This window comes from Condylura cristata, unplaced genomic scaffold (genome assembly GCF_000260355.1).
Source record: "Condylura cristata isolate star-nosed mole 26May11 unplaced genomic scaffold, ConCri1.0 scaffold00008, whole genome shotgun sequence".
Taxonomy (NCBI): domain Eukaryota; kingdom Metazoa; phylum Chordata; class Mammalia; order Eulipotyphla; family Talpidae; genus Condylura; species Condylura cristata.
The window spans coordinates 29,660,586-29,680,089 of NW_004567109.1; the positions used below are offsets into that span (position 1 = coordinate 29,660,586).

The 19,504-nt window shown below is 54.3% G+C and overlaps 1 protein-coding gene across 1 annotated transcript in view; it reads right to left on the bottom strand.

The window, feature by feature from the left end:
* Positions 1-19,504, bottom strand: part of LOC101619749 (zinc finger protein GLIS1) — a 228,526-nt gene that overhangs the window by 64,095 nt on the left and 144,927 nt on the right. Inside the window, exons 3-4 of the mRNA XM_004679026.2 lie at positions 16,685-16,862; positions 11,596-12,487 (exon numbers count right to left, since the gene is read on the bottom strand). Coding sequence (XP_004679083.1) covers positions 11,596-12,487; positions 16,685-16,862 — 1,070 coding nt within the window. The remainder of the gene's footprint in view (positions 1-11,595; positions 12,488-16,684; positions 16,863-19,504) is intronic.

A 19,504-nucleotide genomic window follows, 5' to 3' on the forward strand; every position in this document is an offset into this window, starting at 1 on the left:
TGCCTCTCTAGGGTCCTCACTGGGAAGATGGCCCCAAAGACACAGGGTTGTCATGAGGATGGCGAGGGGGAGAGAGAGTAAGCAATTCCAGGGAGATAAAGCTGCATTATTATCCTCACTAAACAATCAAGGAAACTGAGGCCTGAACAAGAAATCTCTTTTCCAGCCAAGGTCACGGTGAATGAGGAATCAGGCTTGGACACAGAACCTGGATTCCAGAACTAGATCTAGGAGCCAAGAGGGCAGGATCCAGACCTTCCTGAGGAGAGGTTCCTGCAGGCCGAGCTGCCCTCCCTCTCACTGGTTTTGGGGCCTCCCCCCATTCTCTCTCTGCCCCATGGATGTGGTCACTGCCTGACCACAGCCATCCTGACCTGGTCCCCCCACTCTTCCTCAGGGCAAGGCCCAGACAGCTTCTCCAAGCAGCATCTTCCCTGCACACAGGGGCTCAATCAAGGACATGGTCGCTCATGGTGCGTTTCCTTGAAATAGCAAAACCTCCCAAGTGCAGGTTGAGTCGCGGGACCAGCTCCAAACTCATGAAATGCCTGCATACTATGACTGCCTTTGAGGAGTGGCAATAACTAAGATTGTAATGGGATCGATGAAAACAGGGAGGAATTAGATCATGCTGGATCACAGAAAATCCATGCTAACCCTGGGGTGTCCTGAAGCGGGGGGAGGCCAGGGGTTGGAGGCCCAGTACTTTTCTGAGCCTCAATCTCTTCACCCAATAAATGGGATCACAATGCCAACACCAAAAGATTCACTGAGAAAACCTGGACAGCAGTGTTTAATCTGGTATCTAGAAGAGCACGAGCCTCAAAAATGCCACTTGCCTTCCTTCCTCACACTTCAGAGTAGCTGCTGTTGGATAATCGCTTCCCTCATGGCATTCTTGGCTGTATTAGCCTTTTGCCATCAATTAATGCAAGATTGTACTCTTGCCCTATCTCTGGGGCCACGGTCATAAAGACCTGTGAAGTCTGAATTAATGATAAACAGCTGAAGCAGCAACAGCAAATTACTCACATCTACTATGTGAGGACTTAACTGTGAATTTCTTTCCAAGGCCCAGACACAGCGTGGGAACCCAAACAAGCACAACTCTTGTCTGGGCCTCAGTTTCCAAACTCATAAAGAGGATTGAGCCTCTCCAGGCTCTAGTCTGGATCTGACACTCCATGAGCTTGTGGGCTGCAGCCTCTCCTTTACCCTGAAGGTGCAGACTCAGGAGGGAAAGAACTCAGGGAAGCAGTGGGGAGCGAGGCCCCACTGGCATGCTGAGACCTACTGTGTACCAGCTCTGCACCTAGCCTGATGCAGAAGCGTCTCTTGGGCAGGAGCCCAGGCGATCCTCACCGCAAGTCTGAGGAGTTGTTTGGAAATCCCTTATTTTATAGGAAAAAACTCCTGATCTCAACCTGGGACCCTCCCACCTTTTGCATCACTGAGTGAGGTTCAGGCAAAGTCGCCAGAGCCCTGTGGGGCCTCAGTTTTCTCATCCATAAAATGGGAGGTAAGATTGAGCTTGGATTCCTAAGATCGTTTACCTCACTGAACCAGACACATTCAATCATATTCATTTAGCAAATAGATGTTGATCATGTACGATGTGCCAGGGATGGTTCCAGGCATTGGAACCTGCTAGAGGGAACAAAATATCGAAAGATCTAGGCTTCATAGAGCTTATGTTTGAGTGCAAGGAACAGCTCGCCAGCAGGCACATACCATACTGAGCAGTGGCACAGCAGAGGTGGACCACAGAGGTGGTCCTTTAGACAGGAAGTCAGCGAAGTGCTCCTGGAGGAGCGACCTCTGGGAAAAGGCCTGAATGAATGGAGCCGGGCCTGAGTCAAGAGCACTATGGTCAAAGGGAACAGTCCTGCAAAAGGCCCAAGGTGGAAACACACTTAGCTCGCTTGAGGACCAGCCAGGAGTCCGCTGGCTGGAGCACAGCAAGACAGCAGTATGTGCCCCTTCCTGTCCTCCATCTCCCTCCTCCTCCCTTGAGCCATGCCAGAAGCACAGAAAAAGACCTACAGGCATCTGAGTTCAAAAGATCTTAGGAATCCTGGAGTCCAAGTCTCCCCTTTTGTAGACGAGAAAACTGAGGCTCCCAAGGGACCTGGTGACTTTCTCAGGTAGTTGGAGTATGGACCTGTGCTCAGAACCCCTGGCTCATACTGTCTCGACTTAGACCGACTGCACCAGGCCCATGAGACCCAAGGGCTACTCAAAGTCCTCCTGGTACACAAAGGTTTGGAGGCCCCAATGCCCAGTGGCCCTGTGTGCATGAAGCAAGTGAGGGTGGGGTGGCGGTCTGTGTGTGCGTGCCTTGGCACGAGCCAGCTTCATCTGCACCTAACACGCACAGCAATCAATCATCGTCTCCCTGGCGCCTGCAGGCCAGGGTTTGTGCACCAGACTGGGGCTGGGGTGGGGCGGGTGGGGGAAAGCAGACTCCCACAGTGCACGCTGCACAAGCAGTTGACGTCTCTGCTGTGTGACCTCCTGAGGGTCGTCTTCCCACCCTGGGCTTCAGGTTCCCACTCGTCAGGGTGCTAGGGGTTGAGGGCAGCATCAGGTGCAATTCCCTGGAAGGTTCTCCCCTGATGTCAACACAACGGAATATTGGCTGGGGCGTAAGTGAGCTGAGCTTTAGTTCTTCTGCTCTGTGACTTTCAAAGAGCCAAATCCTATCTGTTGGCCTCAGTTTCCACAATGGACCATGGCAGAAGTGCAGGCATGGGCAGACCAGACTGGTGGCCTTAAGAAACCACCTTCTCTTGTTCTGTATACCTGGAAAGGAGAAGGGGAGCAAGTAGTGGGGGGATGCTGTGATGTCCTCAAAAAGACAGTCTGAGGCAATAGCCACTCAGCTTTCTTCCAAGGTTTCTTCCAGAAACTGCAGTTTCTGTCACCGCATGTTCACGGCCACTAAATCTCTTAGAGACAGGCCCTAGGTCAAACTGACTTCCAAAAACTTGCAGTTCGGCAGATTCTAGAACACAGACTCATGCTTAAATGGGGGAGGAGGGAAGATCACAGGCCAGGGAGCCAGTAAGTCTCATTACCCACGTCAGGGAGCCAGGGGACATGAGGCAGAATAGAGTCCCCGAGGTGACACCTGCCCAGGGAGCTTCTGTCCTGCGGATTCCTGTGACCCCACTCTAACACAGGGACCCTGCCGCTGTCCACTGCTTTCCTTGAGTGCAGGTAAAACCACCAAAATTCTCCAACTGCTCAAGCCCCTGAAAAGTGCAGATGTCACTTGCAGCTGGAAAACCCTATGCTTTTCAGATCTAATTTTTAAAAAGGGGGTGGGGTGCTGAGAGATGGTATATTGGTTGAGCATATACACTCCTTCCTCCATGTCCAGCAGACGACTCCCATCTTTCCCCACCACCACCACCAGTGCATCATCCTGCAGAGACCTCCAACTCCATCATCCAAGAAATGCAGAGCCCATTATGCCACCCCCCAGAAGACTTACTAAGGGGGAACACAGAGAAGCAAGAGCAAACTGCCCTCCTTCAGGCAGACACCTCCCAGCCATTTGGAAATCGCCACTTGCAAGACCACAGAGTCTCAGCGAAGGACTTTCATTTTATCATTACCCACGTCAGAAGAATGCATCGTGAGGAAGGCAGCGCTGTACGAGTCGGTGCCTTAATCACTTACAGACCTCGGAGGCCCCAGTCCTGGCAGTGGAGGAAGATTTATTGTGGGGATGGACGGAAAACAAAGAACAGTTGTGCAAACTTTACGGAGTCACATTATGGGAAATGCCTTTCCCATTTCCCACTGGTAAATGTGCTGGATGCTGTTTCCAAGGGGGACTGAACTCTGTTACCCAACCTCACGCAGACCCTGAGCCCGCGTGGCTCACCGGGCGAGCTGCTCTGGCCCGAGGTGCCCAGGCCTGGCCAACGGCCAAGCCCTGCGGCCTGGGGCACGGCTGTCCTGGCTGCTCTGTGGCCCTGGGGAAGGAAACTCCCTCCTGGACTATCGTGTCCTCTTCTGCCTCCTGCCATTCGACCCAACCTTCGAAATGTTAATGGGGAGTCTCTCTCTCCCCATCAGCACCATCCCACTCCTCTCTCCACTGCCTTCAGGGTCGAATCCATGGGCTCCCCACACAGGACCTCGAGGCACAGTAAGGTCCCACTGCCGTGTCTGCTCCCAGCCCCCCTGCACCATCATTCCACACACAAGAGGATACGTATGCTCCCCCTGAGGTCTGGATCATCACATCTCAAAACTTTTGCACATGCTGTTCCTTTCCCTGAAATGCCTTTCCTCGCTTTCCTAGAAAGCTCCCACCCACTTTTCAAAACCCAGCTCTCATCACCTCCTGGGAGAAGCCTTCTCCCCCTGCAAAGGCGGCATGTGGCGAATTTCCTTACCACCACCAGCCACTCCTCATTTGGCATTGCAGCCCTGCTTCCAGCATCAAAGCTGGTTCAGACAGGCATCAATAAAGCCCCTGAGAAGTTGGCAGGGGAGTCACAGCTTCCTCCTAAGGGAGGGGTACAGGCAGAGACTCCCTCCCAACTCTGGTGACCAAGGTGACCAAGGCCAGAGTTGTGTGGCCCATCACTCATTCAATGCATGAGGACAAGGCACTGAGGTCTGTCACTGTAGCTGCCCAGGGAGGGGCTCAGTGCGCCCGTCCGCCATCCTGCAGAGACAGAGCCCATTAACGCTCCGTCGTGACGTATCCATTTCCATGATGTCTCTCTCAAAAGACACGGTCTGGACACTTTCTTAGAGTCGCTGTTGATTTTATCTGACTGTCTCATTCCAATAAGAGAATCATTTCAATTCCACTTACATTAAATTCAAAAGCTTTTTTTTCTTTTATTATTTTAAATTTGATTCAGAAGGTTTTTTTTTTTCTCCTTAATTTTTTTCATATTCCATAAAGCAGTGTTGAGTTCACAAAACTTGGCCAGCATTTCTGTACCCTCAAGTTTGGTGCTCCCAGGAATTCTCATCTGTGCAAGAGCTTGGGTTTTATGACTCGGCCCCTAAAAGCATTGCTTTCAAGGACCCAGAGCATTCATTCACCAGGCATGAGGTAAGTGCTCCGTATACATGATCTCACCAAATTCTCACACACTCTCCCCTCTACAGACAGGAGACTGAGGCTGAGAGGTCCTGCATCTGGTAAAAAGGTCAGAGAGGATCTGAACCCTGTGGTTACTCTTCATGCTTAGTCAGGGGTCCATTCTGGGCTCCCAGTTCCTGGCTTGGAAGTTAAAGAAGATGGGAAGACAGAGTGTCAGGGATGAGACGGGGGTGGGGCTGAGGAGGTGAATGTGAGATGGGTGGGTCAGGGCTGGAGGTAGTAGTGAGGGAGGTGGGGGAGAGGGGTTCAGCTGTGGAGCGGGGAAGGAGGCAGCCCAGGAGAGCGATAAGGCCAGATCCTGCATGTGGGCGCAGGTGGCTAACAGGCTGCATCCCTGGCAGAGACCCTATGTGGACGGACACACCTGTGAGGGTGGCTGTGGCTTACTGTCACCACTGCTCTGGGGCAGGGCACCCAACTTGATCCCCTCTGCAGAGTGCTAGTTTGCAGGATGCCCTGACAGAGACTCTTCTGGGGTGAACGCCACAGCCCCCATTTTACAGATGCATAAACTGAGACTCAGGAGCAAAGTGACTTGTTCGAGGTTGCGCAGCTAATGAGTAGCAGAGCTGGGGTGAATCTCCAGCTGCACCCTATCTTCAGTCCTCTGCCCTTGCCCAGCAAATCACTCTACCTTGGGTCTCAGTTTCCCCCTAGGCACAGGGGGACCTCAGGCCTGACATAGAAGCCTCTCCTATGAACCCCCAATTATGACTTTTTTAAACTCAGGGAGAGAGGAGGCATCCCAGTCCCACAAGATCTGTAAGGCTGGAACCTAGGCTCCAGATGGGAAAGAGCATTAGCATCTACTGAGTCCCCACTGAACACAGAGCTCTGGGGGTCAGCCCATTTCACAGCCGTGGGAGCTGAGGCCCAGTATCTTGGAGGTCAGAGAGCTGGTCCACACTGAGCTGAGACTCACAACAGACCTTTCTGTTCCTTTGGGAACATTCACGATACATGGCCCCTGTCCATTTCAACTCTCCTTTTTATCTTTCCCTAACGTGAATCGTGCAGAAAAGTCAGAATTGTCTGTTGAGCGCCCACAATGGGCTGGGCATTGCAGAAGCACCTCGTGCACAGAAGCTTATTGAAATCATCGTCCTGTTCCCTGCCCTTCACAGGTACAAAAACAGGTGTACAGACGTCACTTGTGCATAATCACAGGTTGATGGGTAGCAACACCAGGTTTCAAGTTAAGGCTTCCATGCAGGGAGACATTAAGCACCCAGTAGGGGGCAGACACGCCATCTTTAAGGTCCCGCCAGTCTAGTGCCTTCACAGGAAACGCTGGAGGACAGTGCCCAGAAGCTCCAGACAGCCCAGGGGAGGGAGGTCTGATGGTCACCAGGCAGAGCGTCTGGACTGGAGCACAAGATCAGCAACTCTGCCTCCAAGGCCAGGCCAGGCATCAAGGGGTATGTGGTGCCCCAGACACCCCAGGAGGCACTTTAAGAATGTGAGAATGTGCTCCCCACTGCACCAGAAGTGTGCCATCTTCGTCTCCACACCCCTCGTTCCCAGCACAAGGAACCCAGACAAGCCTGCGCCTGGGGTGAGGGTCTTTCTCCACCTGAAGGTGTAGCCTTCCCCACTTTTACTGACAGCCCCTCGAGAAACTCCACATCCACGGAAACGGCCCCACTTGTGCAGCTCAGGACCTGCACCCTTCCAGGCCTGTCTTCCCACCACTCTCACTCAGCACATGAGGGTAGACTGGTGGGCCCGCCTGCTCGGACCCTGCAGGCTCCGGGATAATTCCCAGGGGTGAGTCAGAGATGTTGAGATGAGTCGGGATGTCTGCTGGCCTAGAAACATGCCCAACTCACAGGGCTGCTCTCAGGACATGATGGGGTGTGGGTGAGGTTGGGAGAGCAGATGCCCCGGGACTCCTCCTGAAGCAGGAAGTTTCCCAGGTGCTGCTGCATGGGGGAGTCTGTGCTTGGAGTCTGCTGCTCACTGGAGCAGAAAGTCCCTGCAGTGCGCTGCTAACCCACAGTAGTGGCTATGGCTACCTTGACCCCATCCCGGAACAATAACGAATGCTTATGCTATGATGGATGGAAGCACAAGATTCCTCCTACAACTGTATAAACCCTCACCAGTCCTGTAATTTGGGGCTCAGCCTTTGGGACTGAGCCCGAGGGTGTGACAAGTAAATCTCTCTCCACCTCTCAGAGTGCCATCTGATTTCTCTGGCAAACTGCCGTAACTCCCGCGAATTTGAGAAGCACAGGGAGTTCTGGTCATAAAGGTGGGCAGCATGGCCCATGGAATGGCCCAGGAAGTAGTCCAGGCATTGCAGAGCAAGCCATCTTGTCCAGGATGGCAGCTCCTTATGTAAAGTGGGCAAGTAATTCACAGCTGAGCACAGCGTCTCAGAATGTGTTAGTCCTTGTCATGCTCAGGCCTCTGTGTGATCTCAGCCCCACCCCCACCCCCTCCCACCCTGGTCATAAGGTCTGACTCAACACACAGCCAAGCCGGGCAGGTGGCTGTCCTCTGACACCTGAAGACTGTGAGACCTTGGGAAGGGACTTAGCTTTTCTGGGCCTTCAAGTTCTGTCCTGAAGATAGAACGGGAAATGGCTAGCACTGAGGCAGATATATAAAACTCTGAATCTCAATGACAGAATCTCCATTTACCTCTCCATGCCCTGAGCATCCAGGCTTGTGTGTCTTGGGGGGGTAGGGGGTGGGGCAGAGCAAAAAGGGGAGGTCAGCATCCTTGGCTGATGGGAGTAAACTTGGGTGGGGCTGGCCCGTGGAAGATGGGCAAGGCCCTGCAGGAGAGCCAGCCCTGTGGCTGGTGTTCCGAGTTCCCGGGCTGGGATGCCAATCAACAATGCACAGCTTTCAGTTGGGTAGATCTCCCTGGTCCCAGGTCCAGTGGCACCAGAGACAGATTGGCAAGTTATAGCAGGGGACATAAGGGATGATGACAGGTAGCCAGCATGGCTGCAGTTGCCAGGTGAAACTGGGCAGCATGAAGTCCAGCCTCCAGGCTCCCGCCTCCCACCAGGACCAACAGAATGTGCACAAGAGCTCCTCCCTTGGCCTGTACGCAAGCTCCTGAGCCCATGGACACGGGCCCAGGGCAGGAACTCTGGGCCCAGGGCAGGAACTCTGCACCCTAGCAGACACCTGACCAGAGGGCCAGCAGTGCGCATGACTGCCCTGCCTACCTCACCAACAGTGTAGGCCGCAGGATCTGGCCAACCTCACGTCCAGGCCACACCACTGCCAGGCTCATCTGAGCCTCCGTTTCCTCACTCGTGAACTAGCCGTAAGTGCGCCCGCCCTAACTCCTAGCGCTTGTACACATCTTCAGGATGGTCAGTGTGAAGGAGGTGAGGAGGGAAGAAGAGAATTAAGAAGTGCCACCCTGAATGGGGAATGCAATCACAAACGGTGGGGGGAGGGAATGCACCGGACTATGGTGATGGCACGCGGGTGATCTGGTGATGGGAAGCCCACGGGGATACTACTGAGATGGAAAAAGACACAAAATGATGTAAAAATAAACTTATATTATTTAAAAAAAGAAGAAGTGCTACCCTATGTCCGCTCTTTTAACAATTCTGAAAGCCAGATACACCTCTCATGCCCTTCGCAACGCAGTGGTGGCCCAGAGGGCAAAGTGGCTCAGGCCTGGGTCTGCGGGGGTACACACACATCTCGGGCTCACAGCCCACGGCACCCCCACGCTCACAGCTCAGTAAGGCGCTTCACCAAAGCGGGACTTTACAGAAACCTCAGGTGATGAGGGCTTTTCCCTTAATTCTGCCTCTTTTTCTCAATGTGAAGAAAAGCGAACCATACGGTGTGTGGTGTGCTAACGTCTGCCACCCAGACAATCAAAATTCCAAGCATCTGGGAGAGCAAGCCTAAGAAAGTGAGATGTGAACTTTCTCAAAGGGAAGGAGTGCGAGGTGTGTCAACAGGCGCTGGGTTGGATGTGACCTCGCTATGGTAATGCTGATGAAGCCCCAGATTTAATAAGGCTAAAACAACTCAGACAAGGTAAGAACAAAACATTTGTTTCTCTATTGCACAGAGATTAGGGAGCTTCCTCTAAATGGCGGCACAGTCGGGCTGAGGAGGGGGCAGGCGGGTGTGCAGAGTGCAGTCTGCCCGGGGCCAGGCAAGGGCCTGTGCCTGGTCTGGAGACTAAGCTGGACACTGGGCCTGGGCTCCTCGAGGCACCTTGAGGCCTGCCTGATGTAGGAGTCCGCTAAATGTAAACCAGCTGCGAGGCCCGGTGTGTGAGAGCTGGCTGGGGCGGGGAAGGCTTACCTCATGAAAGAACTGTGGAAAGGACTGCTGGAAAGATAATAAAAGGATTAACTGCTATTTTAGTGGGCCATTTACTCTTCCATCAAAATGTCTCATCTATTTCCTGTTCTCTAGAGGCTCTGGGTCCAAAATTCTTTTGTCTATTACAGCACATGGTAGCAGGGGCTTGTCATGAGAAATTAATAATTTTACAGGGAAGGAAGATTTTATTTCTCTGGGTGCGACCTGAGGGCCACCCCTCCCTCTGGGTTACCTACTGGGCCAGCATCAACGGAAGGGGAGCGCTCCCATGGCAGGCTGGGAGGAACCCAGAGGAGATCTCTGGTACTGTCTCCAGATGATGCCGTCCAGCGGGCTTGGCCCTAGGACCCAGAAAGAGCCAGTTTAACAGAACAGCATCTACACGAACAAGAGCATCACTATTTAGAAAGATGTGGATTCAACTTCCTCATAGATGGCTGGGCAAGTTATTTTTAGTTATCATTATGTCTATGCTTATTAGGTTCTATTATTGGTGTTGTCCTAACTAGCTGCATGACCTGACCTGGGGCAAATGATAAAATCTCTGAACGTCACTTTCCTCATCTGCAAAATGGTAGGGGAGCTAATCATACCCTACTCACTGGGCCTCTCGTTTTCAAGCTGTAAAAAGGTCAGGGGACGCCTAAGCCATCTTGAAGGTCCCTAATCTCCAACACCGAGACTGCGATGGTGATTCCACTGCAGTGAGAAAGGCTGCCGGCCGTGTCCCTCCAGGAAGAAGCACGCCACATATCACGACACCCCAAGTGACCTGGGGTGTCCCCAGGGCTGATGCAGTCACCAGCAGGCCACATATCACGACGCCCCGAGTGACCTGGGGTGTCACCAACTTTCCCTCCAGTGTAGTCTCAGCCCAAAGATGTGACAAAGTCACGTTCTCAGCCTGCTCACACAGCCTCCCCCTCCACGCCAGCACACAAAGCACAGTGCCCTGCATCCATTCTTCCCAGCAGTTGCTCACTGCCCCTCACGTGTCTATGAAATCAAGTTCGTATCATTGGCAAGGCCCTTGAAGCTGGTCCATAAGGATGCCCAGCCCACAGGTCCTCAAGCAGATGAGGCTCCGAGGACCCCATCTGCATGCAGGTGCGGAAGGGTGCAGCTCACACTGACGTCTGCTGAAGTTCCCGCCTGCCCCTGGCTGCACAAGGACAGACGTCTGCCCCACCCTTCCTCCTGCTTCCCTGACTGAGCACACCCTGGGGGGCCCAGGACAGTGACAGCATGTGGAGAGCCTCAGCCTCAGCCCTGACACCCGCCCTGCAGACCAGACACACTGTTTCCTTCCTCTGCCTCATCAAAGCCAATGGTGGAGCAGACAGAGTTGGGCCTTGCTGACTCTACTGGCCCCCCACTTCCAGGCAAGGTGCCCATTCTGGTTGTCTGGCTGGACTTTGGGGAGCAGGTGTGCGGACTGGCTGAGGATATCAGAGACAGACTATGTTCCCAGCTCTGATGCTGAGTCAGCAGAATATAGAAGTGAGCAGTCAGAAGCACGAAGCCCTGCATGCCTACGTGTGTGTGTGTGTGTGTGTGTGTGTGTCCTGGGAAACCCTAATCTCAACCCTGCTAGGACACACATGCTAGTCAGGGCCTTGTCTGCTATCCTTTGGCCTTGCCCCCAAAGACTGCCCTGGCGACCCACAGTGCTCCAGCCTCTAAGGACCAGTTCCCCTTGGACGACTGTGGGTTGAAGCTGCTCCAGGAGGCCCAGGCAGCCTCCCTAGGAAGGAAGCCAGGGGAAGCCCTGCTCTGGAGGACAGAGTTGACCTCCAACTCACGTGGCCACCAGCAGTTGGGACACTGAGCATCTGCATGTAAGAGAAAAGGCTGACCAAGCCTGCTCTGACCTCAGCGCACGTCACCATGTACGGGTAACACTAGGTCATGGGGTAGACCCTGGAGTGGGGGACGGGGCACCTGGCAAGTATGAAGAGTCCTCTGCCAACCCTGTGACAGAGCCACTGACCATCTTGACCAGAGGCCACAGCCACAACACTGTTCCTCCCCCCTTGACCACAGGGGATCTGAGCCAATCTCCAGGTAAGAAGTCCCAGGTAGGCCTCTCCTGGGGTAGTGAGGTCTGGCCGGGCGGGCTGGGCCTGGCGGCCATAGGAACTCACCATGCACTTGTTGGGCTTCTCACCCGAGTGCACCCTCATGTGGATGAGCAGCTTGTAGCGGGCATTGAAGGGCTTGTAGCGGCGCACACAGCCCGCCCAGAAGCAGGTGAAGTCCTCGCCCTTGCGCTGGTCAATGTGGCTCTTCTCGATGTGCCGCACCAGCTCCTCCTGCTGCTCGTAGGCTGCACAGCAATCCACCCAGCGGCAGGCCTGCCGCCCAGCCACCACCCTGCCCGCCAGGCCCAGTCCCAAGCCCAGGCCGCCGAGGCCTGGGCCAGCCGGCAACTGAGACAGAGGGTAGGGAGGCGGCAGGCCCTGCTGGTGAGGCCCAAAGAGCTCTGAGAACTCGTCTGCAGGCTCCTGCTTCAGGAAGCCCACCTTGCGGCAGGTTTCAAGTTGTAAACTGCCCTCATGGCTCTCAGCGGATGCAGGGCCAGGCTGGGTCCGCTTGGGAGGGCCCCCCAAGTCTCCCGGCAGAGGGGGGCTCCGGAGTCCATTTACACAGGTGACCAGAGCTGCCTGGGAGGAACGGATGATGGAGGTGACGTCAGAGGAGGGGCAGGGTGAGGCGGCAGTGGAGGAGGGGGGCGGCAGGCCCAGGAGGCAGCAGCGCTTCAGGCTGCCCTCGGGACGGTGGGCCTCAGGCGGGGGGCCCAGGTTGGAGCCGGGTTCACCGCCCAGAAGGTAGCAGGAAAGTGCAGGGTTGGCGAGGCCTCGGCTGGGGAGGTCCAGGTCTGTGTGCAAGCCGCTGCCCGCTGGCAGGGGCCGGCCGTGGGCAGACAGCGGGGTGCGAGCTTCTGTCAGAGCCCGGTAGTCAGGCAGGGACTCCTGCTTGATGTGCTGTGACGTCGGGAGGCCACCGTTCACGTAGGTGGCCTGGGACCTGGGCGACCTGGAAGACAGTGGCCAGAGAGACCATGAGAGGTGGGAGCTCCACCGTGAGGGGGCCGGCAGGGGAGCCGGGGAGCCTGGGGACCAAGACACGGAGCGGTCCACGGCAGGGGAGGCAGGCCGAGGGGAAACTGGTCTGGAAGAGCATGGAGAAAAGGGGTGGACGCAGAGGAGGTGAGGAGCAGGGAAGAACAGGCGTTCAAAGGGTGAAAGTGTTAAGGACAATGTTAGGAAGAAGCCTCCCTCCTGCTTTTAGCAAATCCAGCCTGTCCCTCCAGGGTCGCTGCCCTCAGGGCTGCCCCAGGCTCTGCTAGGGTCTGCCCTGACCCCTCCCCATGACCTTCCAGTGAGTGTGGAGGAGGAAAACAGGCTGGCATTTTGAGACTCGCACGTTCAGTTTGTTCCAATTCTGCTTACATGCCCTTCAAATCCTTCCTAGTTTTGGTACTCTTTCTTCACTTCTAAAAGTGTTAACTGTGTGACATTTTGCCTTAGGTCAGCTCTTTTCCACCGTGAACGTCCATGAAACACGACTCTGGGAAGACGCTGTGAGGAGGCAGACGGGCCACACAGGCGGCACAGGACAGGCAGGAGGCCCTGGCCCAAGGTCAGGCCAGCCACTCTCTCGTGCAAACCTGCGCCCTCTGCTTATGCCCTCACCGGACAGTTTCCCTTTTGGGAGGAGGGTGATGGGCAGGGCTGGGCCGGCCACAATGCCATCTTCATCGCGCAGGTGGCCTTCTAGAGAGGGCCTCTCCCTGATGCTGGGCAAGTAACGCAGGGAGAGTCTCCAGGGCCTGCTGGTCACCAAGGACCTGAGGGGAAGAAGCCAGCAAGCAGAGGCAGGACTGAGGCTCAGAGATGCCCCCACTGGCTGTCTGAGCAGAACAGGAAGGCTGCTTTCGTGTCCCAGGTCAGACTAGGCCACCCCGGTGTTCTCAGGCCCTATCTGAGCTTCAGTCTCCGTACTGGTGAGGTAGAAAGGCTAAGTGCTCTCTGCTTCTGAGGGGCTGCCAGGATCAAGTGAGATGACAGGTGGGCAGAGGATACAGAGCCACTGGTGCCAGCGTTAGTGCCATTATACTGCCACCACCCTCCAACTCTTTGCAGCCGGGGCTGTGAGGTCATCACCTGTCCCCATTTCCCTGAAGGGTCCTGCAGCCCCAACCCTCCCCTCTGGCTCTCTGCGGCTGTGGCATGAGTGCAGGGGAGAGGAAGGGACAGGGAAGAAGGAAGGCCAGGAACACGGGTCCAACCACATCCCTACACGTAAGGGCGAAGCCAGGAGGGCGCTGGGCCAGCCCACGGTCACCAGCAGCACGCCAGCAGGGGCAGAACCCAGGCTCCCGTCTTCTGGGTGTGTGGAACCTCTGTGCATTTCTCCGCTACACTCGGAGGCATTTCAGCTTTGCTGGCTGTGTACCTCCCTTCCCTCCTAGAACTCTGCTGCCCAGGCTCAATCACTGTGACATCAGGAGCCTGGATTCCAAGGCAGGCAGCAAACACACACTCCTTCCCCAGGGCTGGGGACACCAGCCCCAGCACCAGCCCCGGCTCCCCAGAAGAAGGCTCTGGGGAGCTTAAAGATCTGCTATGAAAACCGTGACTTACGGAGTTTTGTTTTTTGGTATTTTTAAAATAATACAATAGTTTATTTTTACATCATTTTGTGCCTGTTTCCACCTCAGTTGTAATCCCCGTGGGCTTCCCATCACCAAATCACCCATGTGCCATCACCATAGTCCAGTGCATTCCCCCCCCCTCATTGTTTTTGATCCCATTCCCCACTCCGCCCCCATAAATGTCTCTGGTCTATAGCTGTTCATTATTATAGTTATTTTTTTCGCCTGGTCTGGTATACTCCTGCTATGAGTGAAACCATCCGGTATTTTTCCTTTTCAGACACACAGCAATCCGGTGAGAGGGAGAGGGGACAGGGTCCAGTAGGTGTGGGACAGGGGCTGAGGGTCCTCTTTTTCTTGAGGAAAATGAGGGTGTCTGAAAGTATCAGACAAAATCAGATGCCTCAGTAGCTGTAGGGTTCTGGGGACAGGCTCTCTTATGGGCTAAAGTGTCAACATGACATTCCAAATGACAAAGGAGACTTAACATCCTCTCTCTCTCTCTTTCTCTCTCTGTGTGTGTATGTGTATGTGTGTATACACATATATACATGTGTAACCCACTGGTTTGTTAGCTTTCTCTAAGTTAGTATAGCTTCAGCCCTGAGCTGGAAAGAATTTCCCTAGAGAAGCTGGGTAGTGTGGGGGGGAGCCTTAGTGAATATGAATAAACCAGCAGATAAATGCATGGGGCTGTCCATAAACAGTGTAAAGTTAGACGTTTAAAAGACTCCTATGAGGGTTCTAAAACTGCTGAAAACAGCCTCCCAGCAATCCCTCTCCTAGGTAGGTATCTACCCAACGGACACAAAAACATGGATTCAAAAGGACACCTGCACCCCCATGTTTATTGCTGCTCTATCTACAATAGGGAAGAAGTGGAATTAATCCAAATGCCCCAAAATAGAACACTGGATTAAGAAGATGTGTATGTTCCATATACATAATGGAATATTACATATACATAATGGAATATTACTCAGCAATCAAAAAGATAAGCCCATGCCATTTGAGGCAACATGGATGGAGCTGGAAGGGATCATGCTTAGTGAAATAAGCTAGAAAGGAAAAGAAAAATACTGAATGGTTCCACTCATAGCAGGAGCTTTATAAGGGATCGGGATGGGGGTGGGGTAGCAATTGAAATACAGTAAAAAACGAAAAACAGTGAACAACTATAAACCAGAGACTTTTTATGGGGGTTGAGAGGGAATAGCATCAAAACTGGGGTGGGGGAGAAGAGCACACAGGACTATGGTGATGGCACAGGAGTGAACTGGTGGTGGGAAGCTCACAGGGATTACAACCGAGATGAAAAAATGCACAACATGAAGAATGATATAAAAATATATTTTTAAAGGAAAAGATGCTTGCTTCTGATTACAGTGAACTGTGTCCCCCTACAACTTGCATGTGAAACCCCCTGCTCCAATGTAACCTTATCTGGAAAGGTGGAGTCAATGAGATCATAACGGTGGGTCCCTAACCGAGTAGGAATACTGTCCCTATTGGGGGAGAAGAAGAGCCCAGAGGAAAGACCATGTGAGCCGACAGAGAAAAGGTGTGTCTGCCGGCCAAGAGGAGACGCCTCAGTGGGAATCAACCCTGCTGACACCTTGATCCTGGACTTCCAGAGCTGTGAGAAAATGCTTTCTGTTTAAGCCCACCCATTCTGTGGTAGAAGACTGATACACTCCTAAAAATCAGAAGCCTTGCTAACATCAAAGAAGGTCACCAGGAATCTAAATTCTCAAAAAAACTGATTCCACACGGGAAGAATACACATCCTTTTATTTAGTAATATGTCCCACTGTGGAGTGCTCACTGGGCAGTAACCTCCATAGAGACATCTCTGCTCCCCTCACCAAGGGCCCCAGCCCCAATCACAGAGCCTGGCACACAGCAGGCACTTGAGTAATGGTTGGTGAAAGAATGAACTGCAAATGGCAACAAGGCCCGGGTCGGCACCCCCAGGCAGCGGGGCGAGAGGCCCGGGCAGAGGGGTGGGCACGAAGGGCTATCTGTGGTTGGTGAGCCAGAGGACGCAGGCACAGCGGGGACTGAGGCAGAAGCTACAGGAGGCAGATTTCACCCTGTTGCAGTCTGACGGGACATCTGTTTAGGCGGCTGTCACTGGAAACGCGCAAGCACTAACAATGGCTACCTGCAGGCTCTGGGGGTAATGGCTTCCTGGGACAGGAGATGGCCCTGGGTGGAGGAAGGGCCCTGGGTGGACTCACTCTACCAGGAGTCCAGAGTCTGACACCTTACAAACCCTGAGCCGGTTTCCCTTCTCCATCCTAACCCTGAATCTTCCTCTTCTGAAATTACTGATCTCTATGAATTTACTGACTCTCCATTTCCACAGTAGGGAAAGGCACCTCAACAAAACCACCTTTGTCTTCCACGAGGCATCATCCATCATGCAGGAGATAAGCTACCAGGCTCTGGCAGTCTCTGGGCCTCCCTGTATGTCCCACGAGCCGGCACACGAGTCGAGGTCCCGAGGCCGGGGCCCTTGCCTGGGGGGATGTCCACAGGGGACACCCGATGATGGGTGAGGGTGAAGCACATACCTGCTAGGGTGGGGGAAATGCAGCAGCCTCTCGCAGGCAGGGGGGTGGCCCCGGGGTGGTGGCGTTCCCGATGAGAGAAACAGGCCTTGGCGGCAGGTGGGACCAGGGCCTTCAGCAAGGTCCAGGTCCTGCAGGCCCTTCTCTGAGCCGGGGGTGCAGTGGCCGTAGCTCCCATTCACTAGGCAGAGAAAGACAGGAGGAGACACCATGAGTGGGGACAGCCAGCAGGGGGTGCAGGGAGAGGGCAGTCTGGGCGCAGTGTGGGACAGAGCCACCAGAGCCGGCACTAAGGCAACTCCTGCAGCATTTGAGGCACTGGGGATACCTCACATGCCCAGTAATAATCCCGATTCTGAGATGTGGGTGCTGAGCTCAGTAGTCCAATGACCATCATGCACTCACTGCGCACTCAGAGTACCAGACACCCCAACACCACCACCACGCCGCCATGGGTCAGGAAGCACTGAACTAGACCAAGGGGTCCTGTCTGTGGGAGCTCACCAGCCGTCAGCCCTACGTCCATCACCTCGACACACGCGAGCACGTGCTCAGGTGGTGGGCTGGAGCTAAGCTGCCGGCCAGCCAGGTGAGCGTCACGGATGTGTGTCAAAACGTTGGTGCTCACTCGACAGCATCTGTTCCCGTTATTGCCAACTCAATCTCCACTGGCTCCCAAATCCCCTTACACCACAGAAACGTCATTCACGCCTCTGTAGCCTCCATGCTTCTCTGACGACCCAGCTATCCCGTGTCCTGTCCTGCCCAGAGACTGGGTTTTTCTAAAGATTAACTGGAGATTACCTTACGCTCTGTCACTTGGCACTGTTTTGCTAAGGAAGAAAGGACATGGGCTTGGGGCCTCCCCGTGAGCCCCGACGGCCCCCAGTCAAGTCCACGACTTGGACAAGCCCTCCTGAGCTGACCCTCTGGCCCCTGCTAAAAGGGAGACAGCCACGCCAGTCCCCCAGCCATGCTGTGTGGTGTGGAGAGCTGGCCGCTGGCCGCAGCCCGCAGCACAGTAGGTGCACCGAGAGTGGGAATTATTATTGCCAAATAACGCTCGCAGGGAAAAGGGCAAAGTGTCCTCTAGATGCAATAAAACATTATGATCCAGGTACTGTCAACACCGAGCAAGACAAACTGTGAAGATGAGAAAGGAGGCGGTACCGGAACACGACCAACCCCTTACCGCGCGGACAAGAAAGAACAAGAGCAACACATTGCCTGAGCCCTAAAGCTGGAGGTTTGTGCCCCATCCCAGGGAGCCTCTCCACTGCCCTCTGGGCAAGTTATGCCCAGTAGTATCATCCCCGTTGTTCAGAGGAGGAAACAGAGGCTCAGAAACGTTAAACTAGTCACCCAAGACTGCATGGCGGGGGTCTGTCAGGCCCAAGCCCTCCGCCTTCATCACAATACACGAAAAAGTGACCTCTTTGTAAAACCAAACCATCCTCCAGGCGCCACCCAACCCCAATTCCAGCCCACCCCAGGCAACACCTCAGCACATGGTGCCAAGTTACCCAAATGGCAGGGCCCCTGGGGCTGAACTGCCATGTCTGATGGCTCTGCAGGAAGTGGGCGTTCCGCGCCCCGCACTTTACAGTGTGCAGATGAGAATGTGACACTCTCGAGGTGCCAGGGAAGGTGAGGGGCTCAGAGAGTCTCCCGTCCCCAGGCACAGGCCAGCCTGCTGGAGAAGGCTCCGTATTTGCCCAGACGTGGCCTTCAGCGCCCCCTCCCCAGACCAAGCGGCCTGGGTCCTGCTGTGAAGAACATTCACTCCTGCTGGCTTTGGCTGCTGCAGGACCAGCCCCTCACACGCTTATTTTTTAATAACTTGGTTGTTTTTTAATTAAAAAGAAATCCCTGGTAACAAATGTGAACGGCCTGAGTTAATGAGAGCAGGCTGCTGCTCGTTTAACTCCGTCTCTGCTTGGCGGTCTTTGCTTTTCCAAATCGTTCCTGCATGCGATTTTATTGTCCCATGGAGGCAAGTCCTGGGACTGGGCCTCAGAAAACTGTGGATAATTTTATGACCATTAATAGCATTTGGAGCAGAGAGCACTTAATCATCACACGCTCTGCCAGGGTCTTTCTCCCAGAGATTTTGGGTTGGGGAGGCAGTTCTGAGCTTCCTTCAAGGACCCACCAGGCTCCGTGGGAGCCTCAAGCCTCTGGGTGACTCACTGGCTCCTTCAATGAGGTGGTTGTGTGGAGCGATGGATGGTGGATCCCCAGAAAGGTTCCAGGGAGCCCAACACTTATCAACCCTCCCTCCACACAGGCAGGCATCCCTGCAAGGTGGGCCTAGGATACAGCCATTCTCCAGATGAGAAAAGCTGCAGTTTGGGAAGTTAGGTGCCTTTGCCCAGAGCTCAGGGTGCGGTGACCCCCATTCAAACCCAAGGATCTCAGACCTCAAAGTCCAAACAGTAGCACATTCCTGCTGTCTCTCAACCCACCGATGAATAAGCGGACACCCGCCACTCCTGCCAAGCCGGTGTCCCGTCCCCTAACGCCACTGAAGGCTGGGGAGGCCTTGGGAAGTCCAAAAACGCCATCACAGTGAGTCCTAAGCCTCAATCTCTGTGACACTCTGCCAGGTAGGAGAAGCCACTCTGACAGTGGAGCACACAGAGCCTCAAGAGCAGTGGCTCGGCCAAGGTCACCCAGGGAGTAAGAGGCGGAGCCAAGAGGACAACCCACCGCCTCTGTGGGAAGGCACAGTCATTACTCCACAAACAAATGGGTCTGTTTGTTTCTTCTCTGCTGGATGCAGTTAGAGGTTTTCCTCAACAAATAAGCAAGTGGCTTTGGGAG